This window comes from Cupressus sempervirens, chromosome 3, assembly GCF_028749045.1.
Source record: "Cupressus sempervirens isolate cs-2001-9-10 chromosome 3, ASM2874904v1, whole genome shotgun sequence".
Classification (NCBI taxonomy): domain Eukaryota; kingdom Viridiplantae; phylum Streptophyta; class Pinopsida; order Cupressales; family Cupressaceae; genus Cupressus; species Cupressus sempervirens.
Window position 1 is genome coordinate 448,930,276 of NC_143120.1, and position 16,212 is coordinate 448,946,487.

The 16,212-nt window shown below is 34.9% G+C and overlaps 1 protein-coding gene across 1 annotated transcript; it reads left to right on the forward strand.

Annotated features, from left to right (window-relative positions):
* Positions 1 to 1,301: 1,301 nt before the first annotated feature.
* On the forward strand, positions 1,302 to 14,314 carry LOC149567007 (large ribosomal subunit protein uL30y-like). The gene is made up of 7 exons (XM_089820212.1): positions 1,302 to 1,365; positions 12,659 to 12,837; positions 13,046 to 13,143; positions 13,355 to 13,412; positions 13,537 to 13,616; positions 13,720 to 13,822; positions 13,906 to 14,314. Exons 2-7 carry the CDS (start codon positions 12,661 to 12,663, stop codon positions 14,119 to 14,121), a joined length of 732 nt encoding a protein of 243 aa, XP_089676338.1. The 5' UTR covers positions 1,302 to 1,365; positions 12,659 to 12,660; the 3' UTR covers positions 14,122 to 14,314.
* Positions 14,315 to 16,212: the final 1,898 nt, after the last annotated feature.

The following is a 16,212-nucleotide window of genomic DNA, read 5'->3' on the forward strand; positions in this document are numbered from 1 at the left end:
CTTTTATGCACTTGCATTTCCATTTAATAACTAAATAATAATTATTAAATATCATTTACCTTTTAGGGTTTCCCTTTTAGGTTTTACGATCTCCTTCTATAAGGATTGATCAACTATAATTTTTATTCATCTTTTCATTTTGATAATATATTTTTCATATTCTTAGAGCAAAACCCTTGCCTCTTCTTCTCTGTAACAAGATCTTGCATGTAGGTGTTCTTCGAGTTTTACGGATTTATATTGCTCAAATCCTTCAGAATATTTATGAGGAGTACATATTTAGAAGATGACACAAGATGTATGAATTCATGCTTGGACACATGGAGGATCCTTTGGAGGGATTAATGTTTCAAAGTATTCATTATATCTATATGAGTGCATGTATTGTTTATTTGTTGAATAGTAATTAGAGTTTGGATGCTTTTAAAGGTTGGATTTTTCCTTTATAAAGATTTTCACAAGGTATATCATGTATTATCTTGTGGCTTATCTATTTTCTCTTGGCATAATGGTTATTTTTCAAGTCCGTAGGCATGCTTTCTCTAATGGGTTGTATAGGAAATATATTAAATGAATACGATGTTGATGCATTATTTCTTGACAACAAACTCCACCACTTTGGTTCTTATGATAACATGACTCTTTACATCTAATGCCAACACCAAGTACAACTTATATAGTTGGTTTCAACACCACACCATATAATGCTTAAACATGCATTTATTAATAAAGTAATAATTATTTATACAAAGAAAAATATTTTATCACATTGGTAACTTTTTCTTCCAACAACAAACTATTATTGAAACTCAAAGATCTACGTACAACTAATTCAACAATTCGACAAACAATTCTAACAAAATCAAATTAAAAAAAATTAGAATATTAATTATCATATTTTAATAATCAAACAATTTTTTTTATCTCAAGTTTTATACACATGACCTAAAATCCCACCATTTCAAAGGAAACCATAAATACATAATTAATAAATTTAGTAAGCACAAATTTAACCTAAATTCTTTTGCGATTTAAAATTCAATTATTTCTAAATAACGTTCGTGAATAAACTAATAAAATTTAAATAAGTAAATTATAACAATATTTTATTATTCACCCTGTTTATTATTTTCCATCAATAGATCTAGGGGATTTTGCTTCCTTACTAAGCGCTCCCTATACTTTCAAGTGTTCGTGAATGTTATTTTGACGTCCTTTTAGCTGTCAAATTCCAACTTTTTGCAAAACCCTAATCTTTGTAAGTAATAAAAACCCTTGCTGTTGCAGGTTTACAATTCTTTAGGCCTTTGCAGGGGAGGCCAATTAAGGACGACGTAGCCAATTTTTCGGAAGACAAGGATTCAGGTTGGTGATATTTATCGCAGTGTTTCGTTAAGTCTTTTGAATGTTGAGTATTCCTAGCGCGCTAGGGCTCTTGCAGGTTTTTTTTCCGCTCCTGTTACAAGTTTGCTTGATCTTTCTAAAATTGGCCTGGATCTTTCTACGTCTTAAGAAAGATTTCGTTTGAAAAATGTGGAGCTGTTTTGGGCATATACTCAAATAATATGTGATGAAAGAAAGTCGTTTAATTGCTATAAATGTTTTTTTTACGAGTCATCTTAAAACGAAAATACAAAAAATGTAAGCAAGATTTCATCTTCGAGGTTATGAAAGTAAATTCAGAATATGGATTTTCTAGATATCGGCTAGATTATTCTTTGCTTAAGGCCTTGTGTGGAAAATATGTCGAGATGCTTTTGGCATTGTGGTGTTTCTTTACGGGATAGGATGTTGGTGCTTCTGTAGAATGTCAAGAATGAAGCGACGATAACAAGAAATTTAAGATTTCTGGATGCAAGTTTTATTTTGATTTTGAAAATGTGACTTGGGTTCATGTATTGTCGTAATATGTGTGGGCTAAAGAAGTTGTGTGAGAGAAGGTGCTTACCTTTGGCCATTTAATTGAGACCGAAAAAACTTAGAAATATGGGCAGATGAGAGGTGTCGGGGTCTGGGGGGAGGCAAGGGGATCAAATTTTGTGGTTTGAAGAAAAAAGAATTTACCAAGGTGAGTTATCCTATCTGAATTTAATTCTACTGTCATGTGAGAGGTGTTTGAGCCATAAATATGTTGGTCGAATACTGTATTATAATAGAAAGTGTTTTTAGAATTTGAGGTATCAAAAATAATTCCATTTTAGTTATTTTCTTTTTGAAAATTGTAATTAATCTAAAAATAGATAAAGAAAGATTATATTGGCGTGGTATATTGATTGAAGGTGGCATCCAATTATGAATTTGTTTAGATCTTGATAATGACATTTTTAGTGATTTGACTTCCAAATATTGTCATAAGTAGTTTAATCAAATCTCAAAGGTGATTAAACTTTAAAGGTGGAGGGGTTGGTCCTCAAAAGTATGGAGGATAAGGATGTAAGGAGGGTTAAGTTTGAAAAGTGAAGAAAGGGGATTTGAAAGGTGGTTAAACTTTAAAGGTGGAGGAGGGGTTCGTCTCCAAAAGTATGGAGAATAAGGATGTAACGAGGGGTAAGTTTGAAAAGTGAAGAAAGGGGGGTTGGTCTCCAAAAGTATGGAGGATAAGGATGTAAGGAGGTTAAGTTTGAAAAGCGAATAAATGGTGTAGTAAAAGGTTGGTAACAAATATTTTGGTTTTTTATTAAGGGTAGCAATGAGAATAAATTTTTTTCAAGTCATAATATCTAGGTCGCTATACTTGGTGGAGATAATTAACTCTTGCATAACCAAGAATATGAAATATGAATAGAAGTAGATGAAACTTATCCTAGCTTGCTTGATAATGGTTAAGCATGCAATCTATAAGTTGTTTCCTTGGTATGATTTTATGTAGTGGGAAAATAATTAATGTTTTGGGTTTTGTTGTTGTTATCATTGTAAAATTGTATTTATGTATGTTAACATTGCCTTGTCAAGTGACTTAAATATTTGCAAGTGCTTTACTAAAAAGTTTGTACTACATGTTTTCAATTGAGTTTTTAGTGGAGTTGATTGAACATTGTGTGACTACATTTCTCGAGGTTGCAATGTGCACACTTCTTACCTTTATCAAGGGCACCATTAATAGCTTTGTTTCTTGTCATGTCTACCTATGTTATGCATCTAATATATATGTTGAAACACTTCCTAATCTAGATTAATGATTGCCACTTTCATGAGGGTGTGGTGTCTTTAACATTGAGTAGTATTCTAATGCATTTGGGTGTATAGTGAAGCTAAAGTTGATTTATGGGACAATAACTTGAAAAGGAATAGGTTTGTGGCAAGGGTAACTTTGACAAACACATCAATAATATGTTCCATGACAACTTCTATGAAGGTAATCTTAATAGAGAAGTTAAAATATTTTGGATAGAATAGGAATGAATTTCACTATTTTTCCTATTCAAGTTGTGTGATTTGGGATCATGTGACCGAGCAACTAAATATGGAAGCAAATAAAGAACAAGATAGATAGATAGAAATCTGTCACTGTAGAACATAGAGATGCTACATCCCATTAGGTGTTAAATTTTTTATCGAGAGTAAAGGACAACAATGTTGACGAGTAAATAATAGAATGGATAAACAAGTTAATGATATTTGGGAGAGAATCTATGAATTTCTTTGCTTTTCTTATTCAAGTGGTGTGATTTGGAATCATGTGACTAAGCAATTAGACAAGGGAACAAATGAAGAGCAAGATAGATAACAAACTCTCATTATACTAGATGAAGATTTTACATTTCATTAGGCGTACAAAATTTTATGGAGTGAAGAGAATCAATTTTGAGTGTAACATAATGTTGTTTGTAGCTAGCTAGTTTTAGTAACGAGACCCAAAAGATTTGTATGAGAAGATAAGATAGGGTAAGATAAATTATTAATGTCCAACAAGAGACCAACGAGGGTCTAAGGGATTGGAAATAGTATAAAGGGCAAACACTAGTAGGGGGAGCACCAAACGGTGTTCACAGAAAGAACGTGAAAGCAAAACAACAAAAGAACGAGCGAAGAACTTCTCATAGGCGAGAAGTAGTCCAGAATGAAAAGGTGGACATTAGGGCAATCAGATATTCTGGAAGGTTGCGTCTAAGGTCAACTAGAGGGACATTGCCGAGTGTAATCTCTGCGGGGTCTCATAGATCTGGTTTAAGTTGAGATAGTGTAGAAAGGCCGCTTCAATCGTTGGGCAGGAACTGTAGGATTGAAGAAAGAGGTAATGAGCTGTGTAGGGGTCAATGTCGAGCTAAGCCGGAGCTGTATAATGTGCTTGCAAAGCTGCATGGTCTCCTGAAGGTAGAGTGCAAGACAATGCTGGTCAATATATCTAAAGAATGAGGGAAAACATCGACACTCTCTGAACAAATAGTAGAATCTCCCTTGGATCTCATAATAAATGGGACAACGAAAAATAAAGTGAGACTCGGTCTCAACCTCCTTGAGGTGACAAACTCCCTATCAATCTGGTGATTAGTCTCAATATGTAGCCGATGAGATCCCACCCTAAAAGATCCCAAGGAGATGCGAAGAGCATGAGTCCAACGATGAGCGAGGTACCAGGGATGTAAGATGATCCTGTCTTGGATATCAAGAAAGTGCTCAACATAGAAGGCCATGCGTGGATGGAGCTTCACTTGGGGGATTCTTCCAAGTCGTGAGAACATACTATCTGTAGATGTCAAGTCTAACATGCTCATTCAACTCCCGTTAAAGTGGAAGAAGATGGGTTGGAGTAGCTAGAGAAACCTGTAAGGGGGGAAGATGATCCAAGCTAATACCAATCGAGCAGAGACCTGAGTGTACCACCAACGAGACCTGTGACCAGAGTTTGAACCTACAACCTCCATAGAAGAACAATAAGCCAAGTAGGAATATTTGTGACGATCATTGGAGGAATCAACAAAGCTTCGGAGCCGGTGAAGAAGCCAAACTAAATCAAAGATGGTCCCCAATTTGAAAGGGTGAGCACCAAACTTAGCCATAACGATGTTGTGTGGTGTGAACTGGTGACATCTAATAATGCACCGAAGGAAAACAGTTTGGACTCTCTCAACATAGGCCCAATTAGACTCCAAGAGGGAGGGGCCCCAAACAGTCAAGCCATAGAGGACAGTCAGCTTAACCAGGGAGTCAAGAAGAGACATCTTAGTCGTGGTGTTGAAAGCATTGTTGCTTAAGAATAGCGAGGGAATCGAGTCCCTTGTTGACTCTAGGCTGCATGGTTGGTTTCAGGCTGAATTGAGGTGTAGAAAACTTAATCCCCAAGTAAGTATATGAAGATGCAATCTCGATCTCAGTACCCTGGAAGTAAAAATGGAGATGAGATGTCCTCAAACAATTGAAGACCATAACTCGAGGCCAAGCCATCAAGGAGCAATTGAAGACCATTGGGAGAAGATGCTAGGAGAATCACATCATCAACAAATAGGAGAATAGAGATCAATACTTGATGTAAATAACAACTATTGCTAGGGAGCGAGCAATCACAGAGAAATGCCTCAAGCTTATTGATGCAGATGCCAAAAAGAGTGGGGGAGAGAGGACAGCCTTGTTTCACCCCAATAGTGCTCTGAATAGGATTAGAGAAGCTCTGTGGAGTCTTGAAGCTACCCTTGATGCGCTTGTATAACCTCATTATAGCTGTAAGAAGAATCTTTGAGATTCCGATATCCCTAAGACGCTGAAAGAGAGCCGTCTGAGGAATAGTTTCAAAGGCTTTGTGGAAGTCAACAAAGCAGCAATAAACTTTTGTCGAGTAGTGGCGAGTCTCCTCAATGATGGCCTGTAAAGTCAAAATGTGATTAGCATAAGACTATGGTTAAACTAAAGACATATTTTAAGCATAAGCTTCTAGTTGAGTTTGATTGTCTAGAATTAGAAGTTAAGGGACTTGGAGCCTTTCAATTTTACACACCTTGATGGACCACTTGATTTTCCTTACCATTATGCCTACTAGATTCTACCCCATGCCATGTCTTATGGGCCATTGACATGTCCATTATTGAAGAAATGAAAAGGTCTTTGCTAGCTACTGATATGAGGTATTTAATAGTTCCATACATCATACCTGCCCTTTTAAGGTGATGCAAGCTTTGTGTGAGCATAGAGGTAAGAATGTTTGGTATACTATTGAAATATTCTAGCCACAATCTTGGTTGAGGAAGAGGAGCTTATGGTGGAAGGTAGGGTAGAGGTAGCTATTCTTATAATTTTGGTTAATGGACACATCACATAGATGTGTGCAAATTTGAATGTTTGACCATTGTGATGCTATTCGTAAGATTAACGATTCTTCATGTTTGCACAAGTAATAAATCATTAATATGAAGAGAACACAAACGATTTTTAAAGGAGCACAACCATTTTACTTGAGACCAACACCATCCAAATTCATTTAGACTCTCACTAGGAATAGTGCTTATTGGCTCCCAAGATTGTATGGTCTACTTTTATAAAGGTCTCACTTAACACTAGTACAATGGGGAAAGCAACTAGACAACAAATTCATATTGAAAAGATGGATCTTGCTCGGATTTATTAGAGTAGACATGCACTTAATCAACTTTAGGCTTTGTAGAACTTGAAATGGAGTTCTTTAGCTCTTTGTATGACTATATTAAGAATTATAGTACATGATATGGTTAACCATGCCTTATGAAAAGCTTAAAAACCTATTTGACCCCATACAAAGTAGATGAAATAAACATATACATGTAATAGTAGATGAAAAACAATGTTCATATCCCTTTTCTATGAATTCCTTTCTACTTTATACTTTTACAACTCAAATTCATGATATACAACCTGCAAAATATATTACAAATCACAAGCATTGAAAAGGTATTGACATGTGATTGGCACGTGTTTAACATTGTTAGATCTAAAGCTATTCCTAAACTACAAGGAAGAACACATTTTTGTTTAATTTACAATCTTTGGTCCTTATGTCTATCCAAATGTGAGTCACAGTCATCGATAACATAATGCATTCATTTGCATGAACTTGCAATGCTATATCCTTTTAATTTTAATGTCATACATGTATTCATAATTTGTTATACAATATTAGGTCTAATTACATTCATGATAGATAAAAATTACCCCACGTGCATGAAGAAGAGCCCATTATAGAATTTATGCAATGACTTAAAGTACAATCATATCTCATATCTTAAAAAAGATAGTAGTTAAATATGATTGTAGAATCTTTGAGACATTGGTTGTTGCCTAAGATATCATAATCCATTAGAGTATACTTAAACTATAAAGAAAACCTTTGTAATCGAGGCTTCTCCAAGTTGACGTTCAAATAAATTATGTGCTACCTTAACACAATGTTTGAATCACAATTTTATAAGAAGTATCCTACATATTAAAATGCAAAAGGGCCCCTATTACAAGAGATGACATAGTACATACAAAGCATTTTATCCTTGGTCTTACAACATATTGATGCATACCTTTACCTCTTAAGATCAAATCACCATTTAAACCTTGCACTTTTGTCCTGCGCAATATTTTATGTCATAGATTTTCTCGAGGTATACCTTATGTCATCTTTGATGTGTATGTTGTCTATTCTTTTGCATACACTTTTTATTTACTTATTTGCATAGATTTCCTTAATGTGTTATGTGAAATTGTCATTATATGATTGCATATTTTCCAACAAAATTAAGGTTTGAAGTTGTAAATTTTGAGAAAATTTGAAAACTAACCTTTGAATGAAGATTCTTTAATTTGATGGTATTCAAGGAACCAACCTTAGTTTGAAGGTATGCCATTCCCTTAAAAACTTAAAAAAAAACCTTTGCAGAAAAGTGACTTTTTCATTTATGCAATTTTCCTAAAAGGATTAAAGGTGACCTTAATACGAATGTCCTCTTCTTTCCATTTGAGTGCTTTACATAAAATGAATATGTGTGACCTTTAATCTTTGTTCAAAGGTTTTTTACATTAGAGATAATGTTTTTTACGGTGTATCTTCAAATGAAGGCACCTTTGTTTGAATAGGCACCTTCAAATAAAGGTTCTTTTACATTTAAAACCAATCCAAGTCAAAAAATAAAATTTCTGAAGTCTAGCATCATTATTGTTGGATTACTTAAATCTAGATTCATACTCAACAATCACTTCATAAATCCTAAGATCCATGCGTAAAATTGTTGGCATTTTTCATTGTATTGTTAGTGATGCAGAACTTGTTGATGCTGAGACTAAGAGAAAGGGATTAATTCTATTTGGCATTGGTGCTACCATCAATGAAAAAGGAGGAGGTTGTTAGCAATATGTGTCTCACTAATGTCAACGCGATGGAATAATGAATTTCTTGATGTGAAAGTTGAGATTCAAATGTTTTGATTATTGGTGGAGATATCACATTAGAATGTGATAGTATGGGAAGTTGGAATATGCAAAAAAAGTATTTGAAGTCCTCATGGGAGAACATTTTGCATTTCTTTGCGCAAGAGGTTGCTGGCTTGTAATTTTGGTTACAATATTTATAGTTTATGAATGTTGTAGTGTCATATTTTAGGTTCCTAATAGTTCAAATGTTGATTTTTTAATAAAAAATTACAGAGAAGATAAAATTATCATAACACAAAATTTAACATGGAAATAACTGATAAAATTATACTAGGGAAAAAACTACGGGAAAATATATCTCAGTTTGATTGCTCAAGAATTTTCACAACTAAAGCATGACTTTAAGCTGCATATAACAATTGAGTTGTATAGTTATAATTACAAATGTAAGTTAGTAAATTTAGTAAGACAAATTCGTACAAATACATGCTCAACACATGCCAAATGACTATTTTTGGCAAGCCTTCAAAGCAATATACTATTTATAGTAAGTCTATAGGAAATATGGTAGCAAGCAATTGAGAAGGAGGGGAGGGGTGGGGTGAATCCATTGCTTAAAAATACATAAAAATTCAAAACCTTAAAACCCTAATTTCTTATCAAAGTGAAATAAACTAGCATGCATGATTCAAAAATACATCCACAACTCATAATGTGTTTTTTAAATCATGGAAACCCAAATAGGGTAAAGCCCATGCTGGAGATAAAACTATGACTTATTATAATGGATAATGCCATGCATTCAAACACATTGTCTAGAGCTCACCGCTTAATTACAAGAGGGTTACAACCCTAAAGAAGGATCACTTGCTTACAAATCACTAAAATAATTAAATAAAATTTGTGAGCTAAATAATGACATCTTGTACATGCCTAGGTCAGTTCCAATGAAGTACAATATAGATATCTGGTCAATAATTCTCTAACTCCTTTAATTGTACACTTCGATTGCCTAAAAGTCTGCTACCGCTGCTTCATCTCCATCCAAGCACCCAAGACAAAAAGTGTTGCCCTAAATTCCTTATATGATTGGTCAACCTTGAAAAATAAATAAGGCCATCACCAACCCTTAATTCACACTTTAAATCTATGTGCCAAGGATAGCCATTCAAAAATGTTAAACTACCAAAACATTGCCCAATTCCTTATCAACAATCTGAAAATCATAACACTTCCATAAAACATTTTATTAATAATCTGTAGGCTATTTTATTGATCAAGCCAGCCAAACACATAAGAATATTCACCATCGAATGAATCCCTTCAAATATCATCACCACGATTGATGCAGACTCTTAAATTAGGAACTCAATCAAAGAACATATATAGACATCATAGAGAACACACAAAACTCCAAAGCCATCCAAATCATTATATTATCTAACATTTCAAGCCAAACCTCGAAACACTATATTACCTTCGAATATGAAACCTGAAAAATGCCTTACAAACCTCAGGATCACAATTTTTTTGAGTTGGATACCTTAGCATGTCCCAAAAATACGCCTACATACAAAATATTAATCTGGAAGTGCATATGAAACCAGTTTATGTGTTTCTGTCAACACTGGCAGACTAAAATAGTCAGTTACCATCCGACCTCATGATCTATCCAAATCATTATGCCAACATATGAAAAGTGACATAGACCAAGTACACACCATCTAGAACATCCTTTGTTTAAACATTTGTTTTCCGGCCGTTCCTGAACTTTTCCAGTTTCCCTTTCATTTTACCTTCTAGGCCATTACAACCCGCATTAGTAGCTTTAGATTTTTGGGTAAACTTCTTTTCTCTGTTTGTATGTGCTGGGTCTTTTATTATGTGATCTCTAGTGGAGTTAAGCCAACGGGTTAGGATCTATATTACAAGAAAGGTGATGGGCGAGGGCCTTTTCATGGTTTTCTGGCCTGCAAATTCTCTGCCATAGGAATGGCTATTGCTGATAGATGCTGCAACTTGCTTTGCTAACACAACTGCAAAGATTGCATTGTGGAACCTTTTGAGGGCTTTTTGTTAATGCTGAAAATCTTCTGCACAGCTAGGTTAAATCTGATGGCCACGTGACCATATTATGGTTTAAAAAAATATAAGAATGTTTTCTGGATCACATGCTCAATGCAAGGGAAAATTTGAAAGGATGACAATTTGGTCTCCCCTTCCTGACTTATATCCAGAATAACATTAGCATTGGACTATCTCTAATAGCTTCTCGCTGTCAAATTTCCATTTGTTCGGGATGCTGCATCCGACTCTTTCCTTAATTTTCTCTTTAATCAATTTCTATGTTCTTACCTCTACACCTTATTCAATTAAAGTTTATTTACCATTTAAATTCTGTATGTGATGCAATAATATTTTCCTTCTCGATATGCTTTGTTTTGGTTTAATTTGCATGTTATATTTCACCTAACATAAGGGAAGAGCAGAACTTGCGACACTTAAACAATGATATGTGTACGGGAGCAGATAACTAATTTTTTTATTTCTGATGGGCAACCTGATCCAGACCCCATTTCCTGTTGATTATTCCTTTCTTACCTCTACACCTTATTCAATTAAAGTTTATCTACCATTTAAGTTCTGTATGTGATGCAATAATATTTTCCTTCTCAACATGCTTTCGTTTGGTTTAATTTGCATGTTATATTTCACCTAAGCGAAGAGCAGAACTTGCGACACTTAAAACAACGATATGTGTACGGATGCAGATAACTAATTTTTTATTTCTGATGGGCAACCTGATCCAGACCCCATTTCCTGTTAACTGTTCCTTTCTTTTTTTCCTGTTTATTGTCATGTACTCGGTGAAATTTATCCTATCATTGTAAAACGCCAGCGACCTATTTTGTGGCATGTGAAGAGCAGAACTTGTGACACTTAAACATCGATATGTGTACGGGTGCAGATAACTAATTTTTTTATTTCTGATGGGCAACCTGATCCAGACCCCATTTCCTGTTAACTGTTCCTTTCTTTTTTTCCTGTTTATTGTCATGTACTCAGGGTGAAACTTGTCCTATCATTGTAAAACGCCAGTGACCTATTTTGTGGCATGCGAAGAGCAGAACTTGAGACACTTCAACAATGATATATGTGTACAGGTGCAGATAACCAATTTTTTTAATTTCTGATGGACAACCTGATCCAGACCTCATTTCCTGTTAACTGTTCCTTTCTTTTTTTCCTGTTTATTGTCATGTACTCGGGTGAAACTTATCCTATCAATGTAAAATGCCAGTGACCTATTTTGTGGCATGTGAGATAACTGAATTGATACAATAAACGAGGATGGATTGTACACACGACTTTCTAACTGTAGAGTCTCCTCAATGTGTCTGGAACTTTTGCCTTGCAATAATTGTTTGTCGTATTTATTGAGTTAACCAGAAGCTACAACAATCATATGGGTTGCACTTTCTGTTACACCAGTGGATACTGCTTCTTGCTGTATGCATAACCCCTCTGCTGCTGCTGCTGGCTGATTCTTATAGAGGTTCTTTCCTATACATTCAGACAATGTTTAGATTGTGCTTATCCAGTCAACAAGTCATTTGGTCAGAATCCTTAATCGTTTGTGTTGAATTGCTCACAAGTGAAATTTCCTGTATTTCCTCTCTGCTTGACTATATTCTGTAGCTACTTTCCTTCTTGAGATGAGCTGGCACTTGTGGGTAGTGACAATTATGTTTAGTGAGAGCAAGGCCTCTCCGCAATGAAGTGAAAATGCAGTTGCCCTGCTTTCACCCCTACTTGTTCAAATCACAAATTTATATAACTCTCTTCAAATAGTTCAATCCTCAGGATGAATTCTCTCTAAAGGAAACTACAAAATGAAAACAGTTGAGTAATTTGAACAACTTTTTAAAATTAAAATGCAAATGCCTTCACTTGCCCTCACAAGCATACCCAAGTGCTTGTTTCTGCATTCAAAATCTGGAATAGTTAAAACTCTTTAACAAATATTTTATGGTAAGCAGTGCCTTTTTTGTAGTAGTGCTCTGCATAGAGAGATCAGTGAGATTGTTTCACTTGTCAGATTTCTGAGAGTTAATTGTCATTTTAAAGCAATCTCCAACTCCCATAAAGACCCATATCAACAAATCCCACATTTAGTGTATAATTAACAATTATAATTGTCTTTGTTTTTTAATTATATTATATAGTGTGGTGATTTGCCACATAAATTCTGAACTGCTTACTGCTTCTAGAAAGCACTTTTTTGTTTAATGTCTAATTTTGCCAAATAATTTAATTTTTCCTGTTATTTCAGATATGAGTTCGGAGGAGGCAAAGCTCGTGCCTGAGTCAGTTCTCAAGAAGAGGAAAAGAAATGAAGAATGGGAGAATGACAAGAAGCGGCAGTTGGAAGTTGCAAAAGTAAAAAATGCTACAAACCGTAAACTGATATTTAAGAAGGCTGAGGAATATTCAAAGGAGTATACAGAGCAGGTAATAAATTGCTTGATTTGTGAGTGATGTGTCACCATTGTGTAACTCTAGTTTCTTTTTGGCAAGTTTTGTATCAATTTTTGAGTCACCAAGGAGTATGTGGATCCTTTAATAAATTTCTGGGTTTCTGATTGATGTGTCCTCATGCCATCTAGTGTTGAGGATTGTACCTAATTAAGTTTCTTGTGCACTTTGTGTCAAAAATCAGGAACGAGAGGTTATCAGACTGAAGAGAGAGGCAAAAATGAAAGGAGGCTTTTATGTTGAGCCAGAAGCTAAGCTATTGTTCATTATTCGTATCCGTGGGTAAGTAGCTAATTTGTAGTATTTATATACCTTGTACTTTTTGGGTCTTTATATAGTGATAGATTTGGTAGACTATATTAGATCTCTAGTCTATTTTTACATCTCTTCTTTTTTAAATAAAGAGGAACACAATTATTAGTTTTCCCCAAATTCTAATATAAGTTTTAAGTAGTTTTTTTCATTTATTGAGTTTCTTATTTTTCTTATTCAGTATCAATGATATGCATCCAAAGACAAGAACAATTTTGCGACTTTTGCGTCTGAGGCAGGTTGGTCCTTTTTCAGCTTGACTTGTCTGTTTTGCACTTTTTATTTCTAAAATAATGGTTAATGATCGTTTTTGGATGTATATAAAATATTTCAGTGATATTTTGTTATGGCACTTAATTTCAGATCTTCAATGGCGTGTTTCTAAAAGTGAACAAAGCAACAATGAACATGTTGCATCGGGTTGAGCCATATGTGACCTTTGGGTATGTTCTTGGTCAGATATAAGCATTATGTAGATCGGTTTTTTCTTATTTCATAGATTCTTGTGTCTACTGTTATTTAATTCTCTTGCTTAATTCTTTCTAGATATCCAAATTTAAAAAGCATAAGAGAGCTGATTTACAAGAGAGGTTATGGAAAGGTTGATAAGCAGCGGATTCCTTTGACTGACAACTCTGTCATTGAAAAGGTACTTGTGTTCATGATGCCTTTTTGTGTTATTCAGTATGCTTTCCCAGTGCTTACTATTTCTACCTTGTTGCTTGTGAACAGGTTCTAGGTAAATATGGCATAATCTGTATTGAAGATCTTATCCACGAGATTGTTACTGTTGGCCCCAACTTCACGAAAGCAAACAACTTTTTGTGGCCATTTAAACTCAGCGCTCCATCAGGTGGACTGAAGAAGAAACGCAACCACTACATTGAAGGTGGTGATGCTGGCAATCGTGAACAGAAGATCAATGAGATGATAAGGAGAATGAATTAGTTTTATTAATTTTTCAGTTTTAAGTCTGAATTAGTATCTTGTTGGTACTGCTTGATTTGTTTCTGGTTAGAACACTTGAATCTTGCAGCATGAGAGACAATTTTGCCTTGAATTTTTTATGAAGTAATTTGGGTATCTAACATGTTACTATATTGAATGTTCAATGGTTCTAGTACATATTGCAATTTTGCTATGTTCAAGTATTTTAAAATGGTATGTTACACTGAAAGTTCATTTCTTAACAAGTATTTCAAGTTCTATATGTATACTATACAACAACCCTCCCTGTCCCATCCCCTGGCCGTCTCCCTGCTGTCCCTAAAATGAGGTTCATTTTCCCGCCATCCCGGAGAATTGTCCTGACGTCCCGCCATCCCGACATACCCCAGTACTGGTGTAATATTGGTTGTAAGTCTAGATGATGGGCAGGCTTCTTGGGGTTCTTGAAAGGCTTTTGTAAACCTCTGCTAGTTTCCACTGGTTTCTGTTGAACTATGTGTGGGAAGTGGGGTTATCATAAATCATGAGCATGCTTCTACAAGATGGGCTGGGTGCGAGCATTTAAAACCTTTCGTATAACACTCCTAGCTTCTCCTGATCAAGCGCTGAATTGTTCTAGGTTGTTTCTGCTTGGTTGTAAGTCTAGATGATGGGCAGGCTTCTTGGGGTTCTCTAAAGGCTTTTGTAAACCTCTGCTAGTTTTGACTGGTTTCTGTTGAACTATGTGTGGAAGTGGGGTTATCATAAATCGTGAGCATGCTTGTACAAGATAGGTTAGGTGTGAGGTTTTAAAACCCTTTGTATAAGACTACTAGCTTCTCCTGATCAAGTGCTGAATTATTTAGGTTGTTTCTGCTTTGTAAATCATGGGCATGCTTTTATCTCTTTGATACTGTTACATATGATGTTTTGAAGCATTTCAAAACTGTCCTTTGTCAGCAAAATATGAAGATTTTTCATAAATTGAAAAAATGCTCGTATCTCTTTGCTATTTTGGGGAAAGCCCATTAGTATGTGTTAAAAAATTTCAGTTATCTTGCTTATATAGGGTTGGTAATTGAGTTAATGGGTTGCTAGTCTTGGCTAACGCTATCATCAGTCTGTCGTAATGAATATAGTCTTTGTGGTTCTGCACAAAAGCATTAAATGGCAGTCTTTGTGGTTCTGCACAAAAGCACATCTTTTTTGCTATTTTGGGGAAAGCCCATTTAGTATGTGTAAAAAACTTTCATTTATCTTGCTTATATAGGGTTGGTAGTTTAGTTTATGGGTTGCTAGTCTTAGCTAATGCTATCATCAGTCTTTCGTAATGAATCTAGTCTTTGTGGTTCTGCACAAAAGCACTAAATGGCAGGCTTTGTGGCTCCTGCACAAAAGCACTAAATGCTGGTGCTCTCGTTGCATTCGATTTGTCTGTAGGTTTTTCTTCGCTCTTGTTACAGGTTTGCTTGATTTATTCGAAGGGAAATCTCAAATGATTTCTGTTCACTTATAATTTCTGACGAAAGTGAGTCATATAATCGCTATAAATGTGATTCGTTTTAAAGTAAAAGAACAAAAAATCTAAAGTTAATGTAAACAAGATCTAATCTTTTAATGCAATCAGATTTCCACAATCCATGATTTATAATGCTAAGTTTCTGGAATAGATTGTGTAGAGATTTTTTATCAGTACACAATCTATTCCAAAAACTTAGCATTATAAGATCTAATCTTGACGATATGACATTGATTTCAGATTATGTATTTTTCGAAAATTGGCCTGGATCTTTCTATGTCTTAAGAAAGATTTCGTTTGAAAAATGTGCAGCTGTTTTGGGCATATACTCAAATAATATCTGATGAAAGGAAGTCGTTTAATTGCTATAAATGTTGTTTTTATGAGTCATCCTAAAACGAAAATACGAAAAATGTACGCAAGATTTCATCTTCGAGGATATGAAAGTAAATTCAGTTTATGGATTTTCTAGATATCGGCTAGATTATTCTTTGCTTAAGACCTTGCGTGGAAAATATGTCGAGATGCTTTTGGCATGGTGGTGTTTCTTTACGGGGTAGGATGCTGGTGCTTCCGTAGAATGTCAAGATTGA

Coding starts and splice junctions, on each gene's coding strand:
- LOC149567007 (XM_089820212.1), top strand. CDS start 12,661: ATGAGTTCGGAGGAGGCAAAGCTCGTGCCTGAGTCAGTTCTCAAGAAG. Junction 13,617..13,719: donor GAGCCATATGTGACCTTTGG/GTATGTTCTTGG, acceptor AATTCTTTCTAG/ATATCCAAATTTAAAAAGCA. Junction 13,823..13,905: donor ACAACTCTGTCATTGAAAAG/GTACTTGTGTTC, acceptor GCTTGTGAACAG/GTTCTAGGTAAATATGGCAT.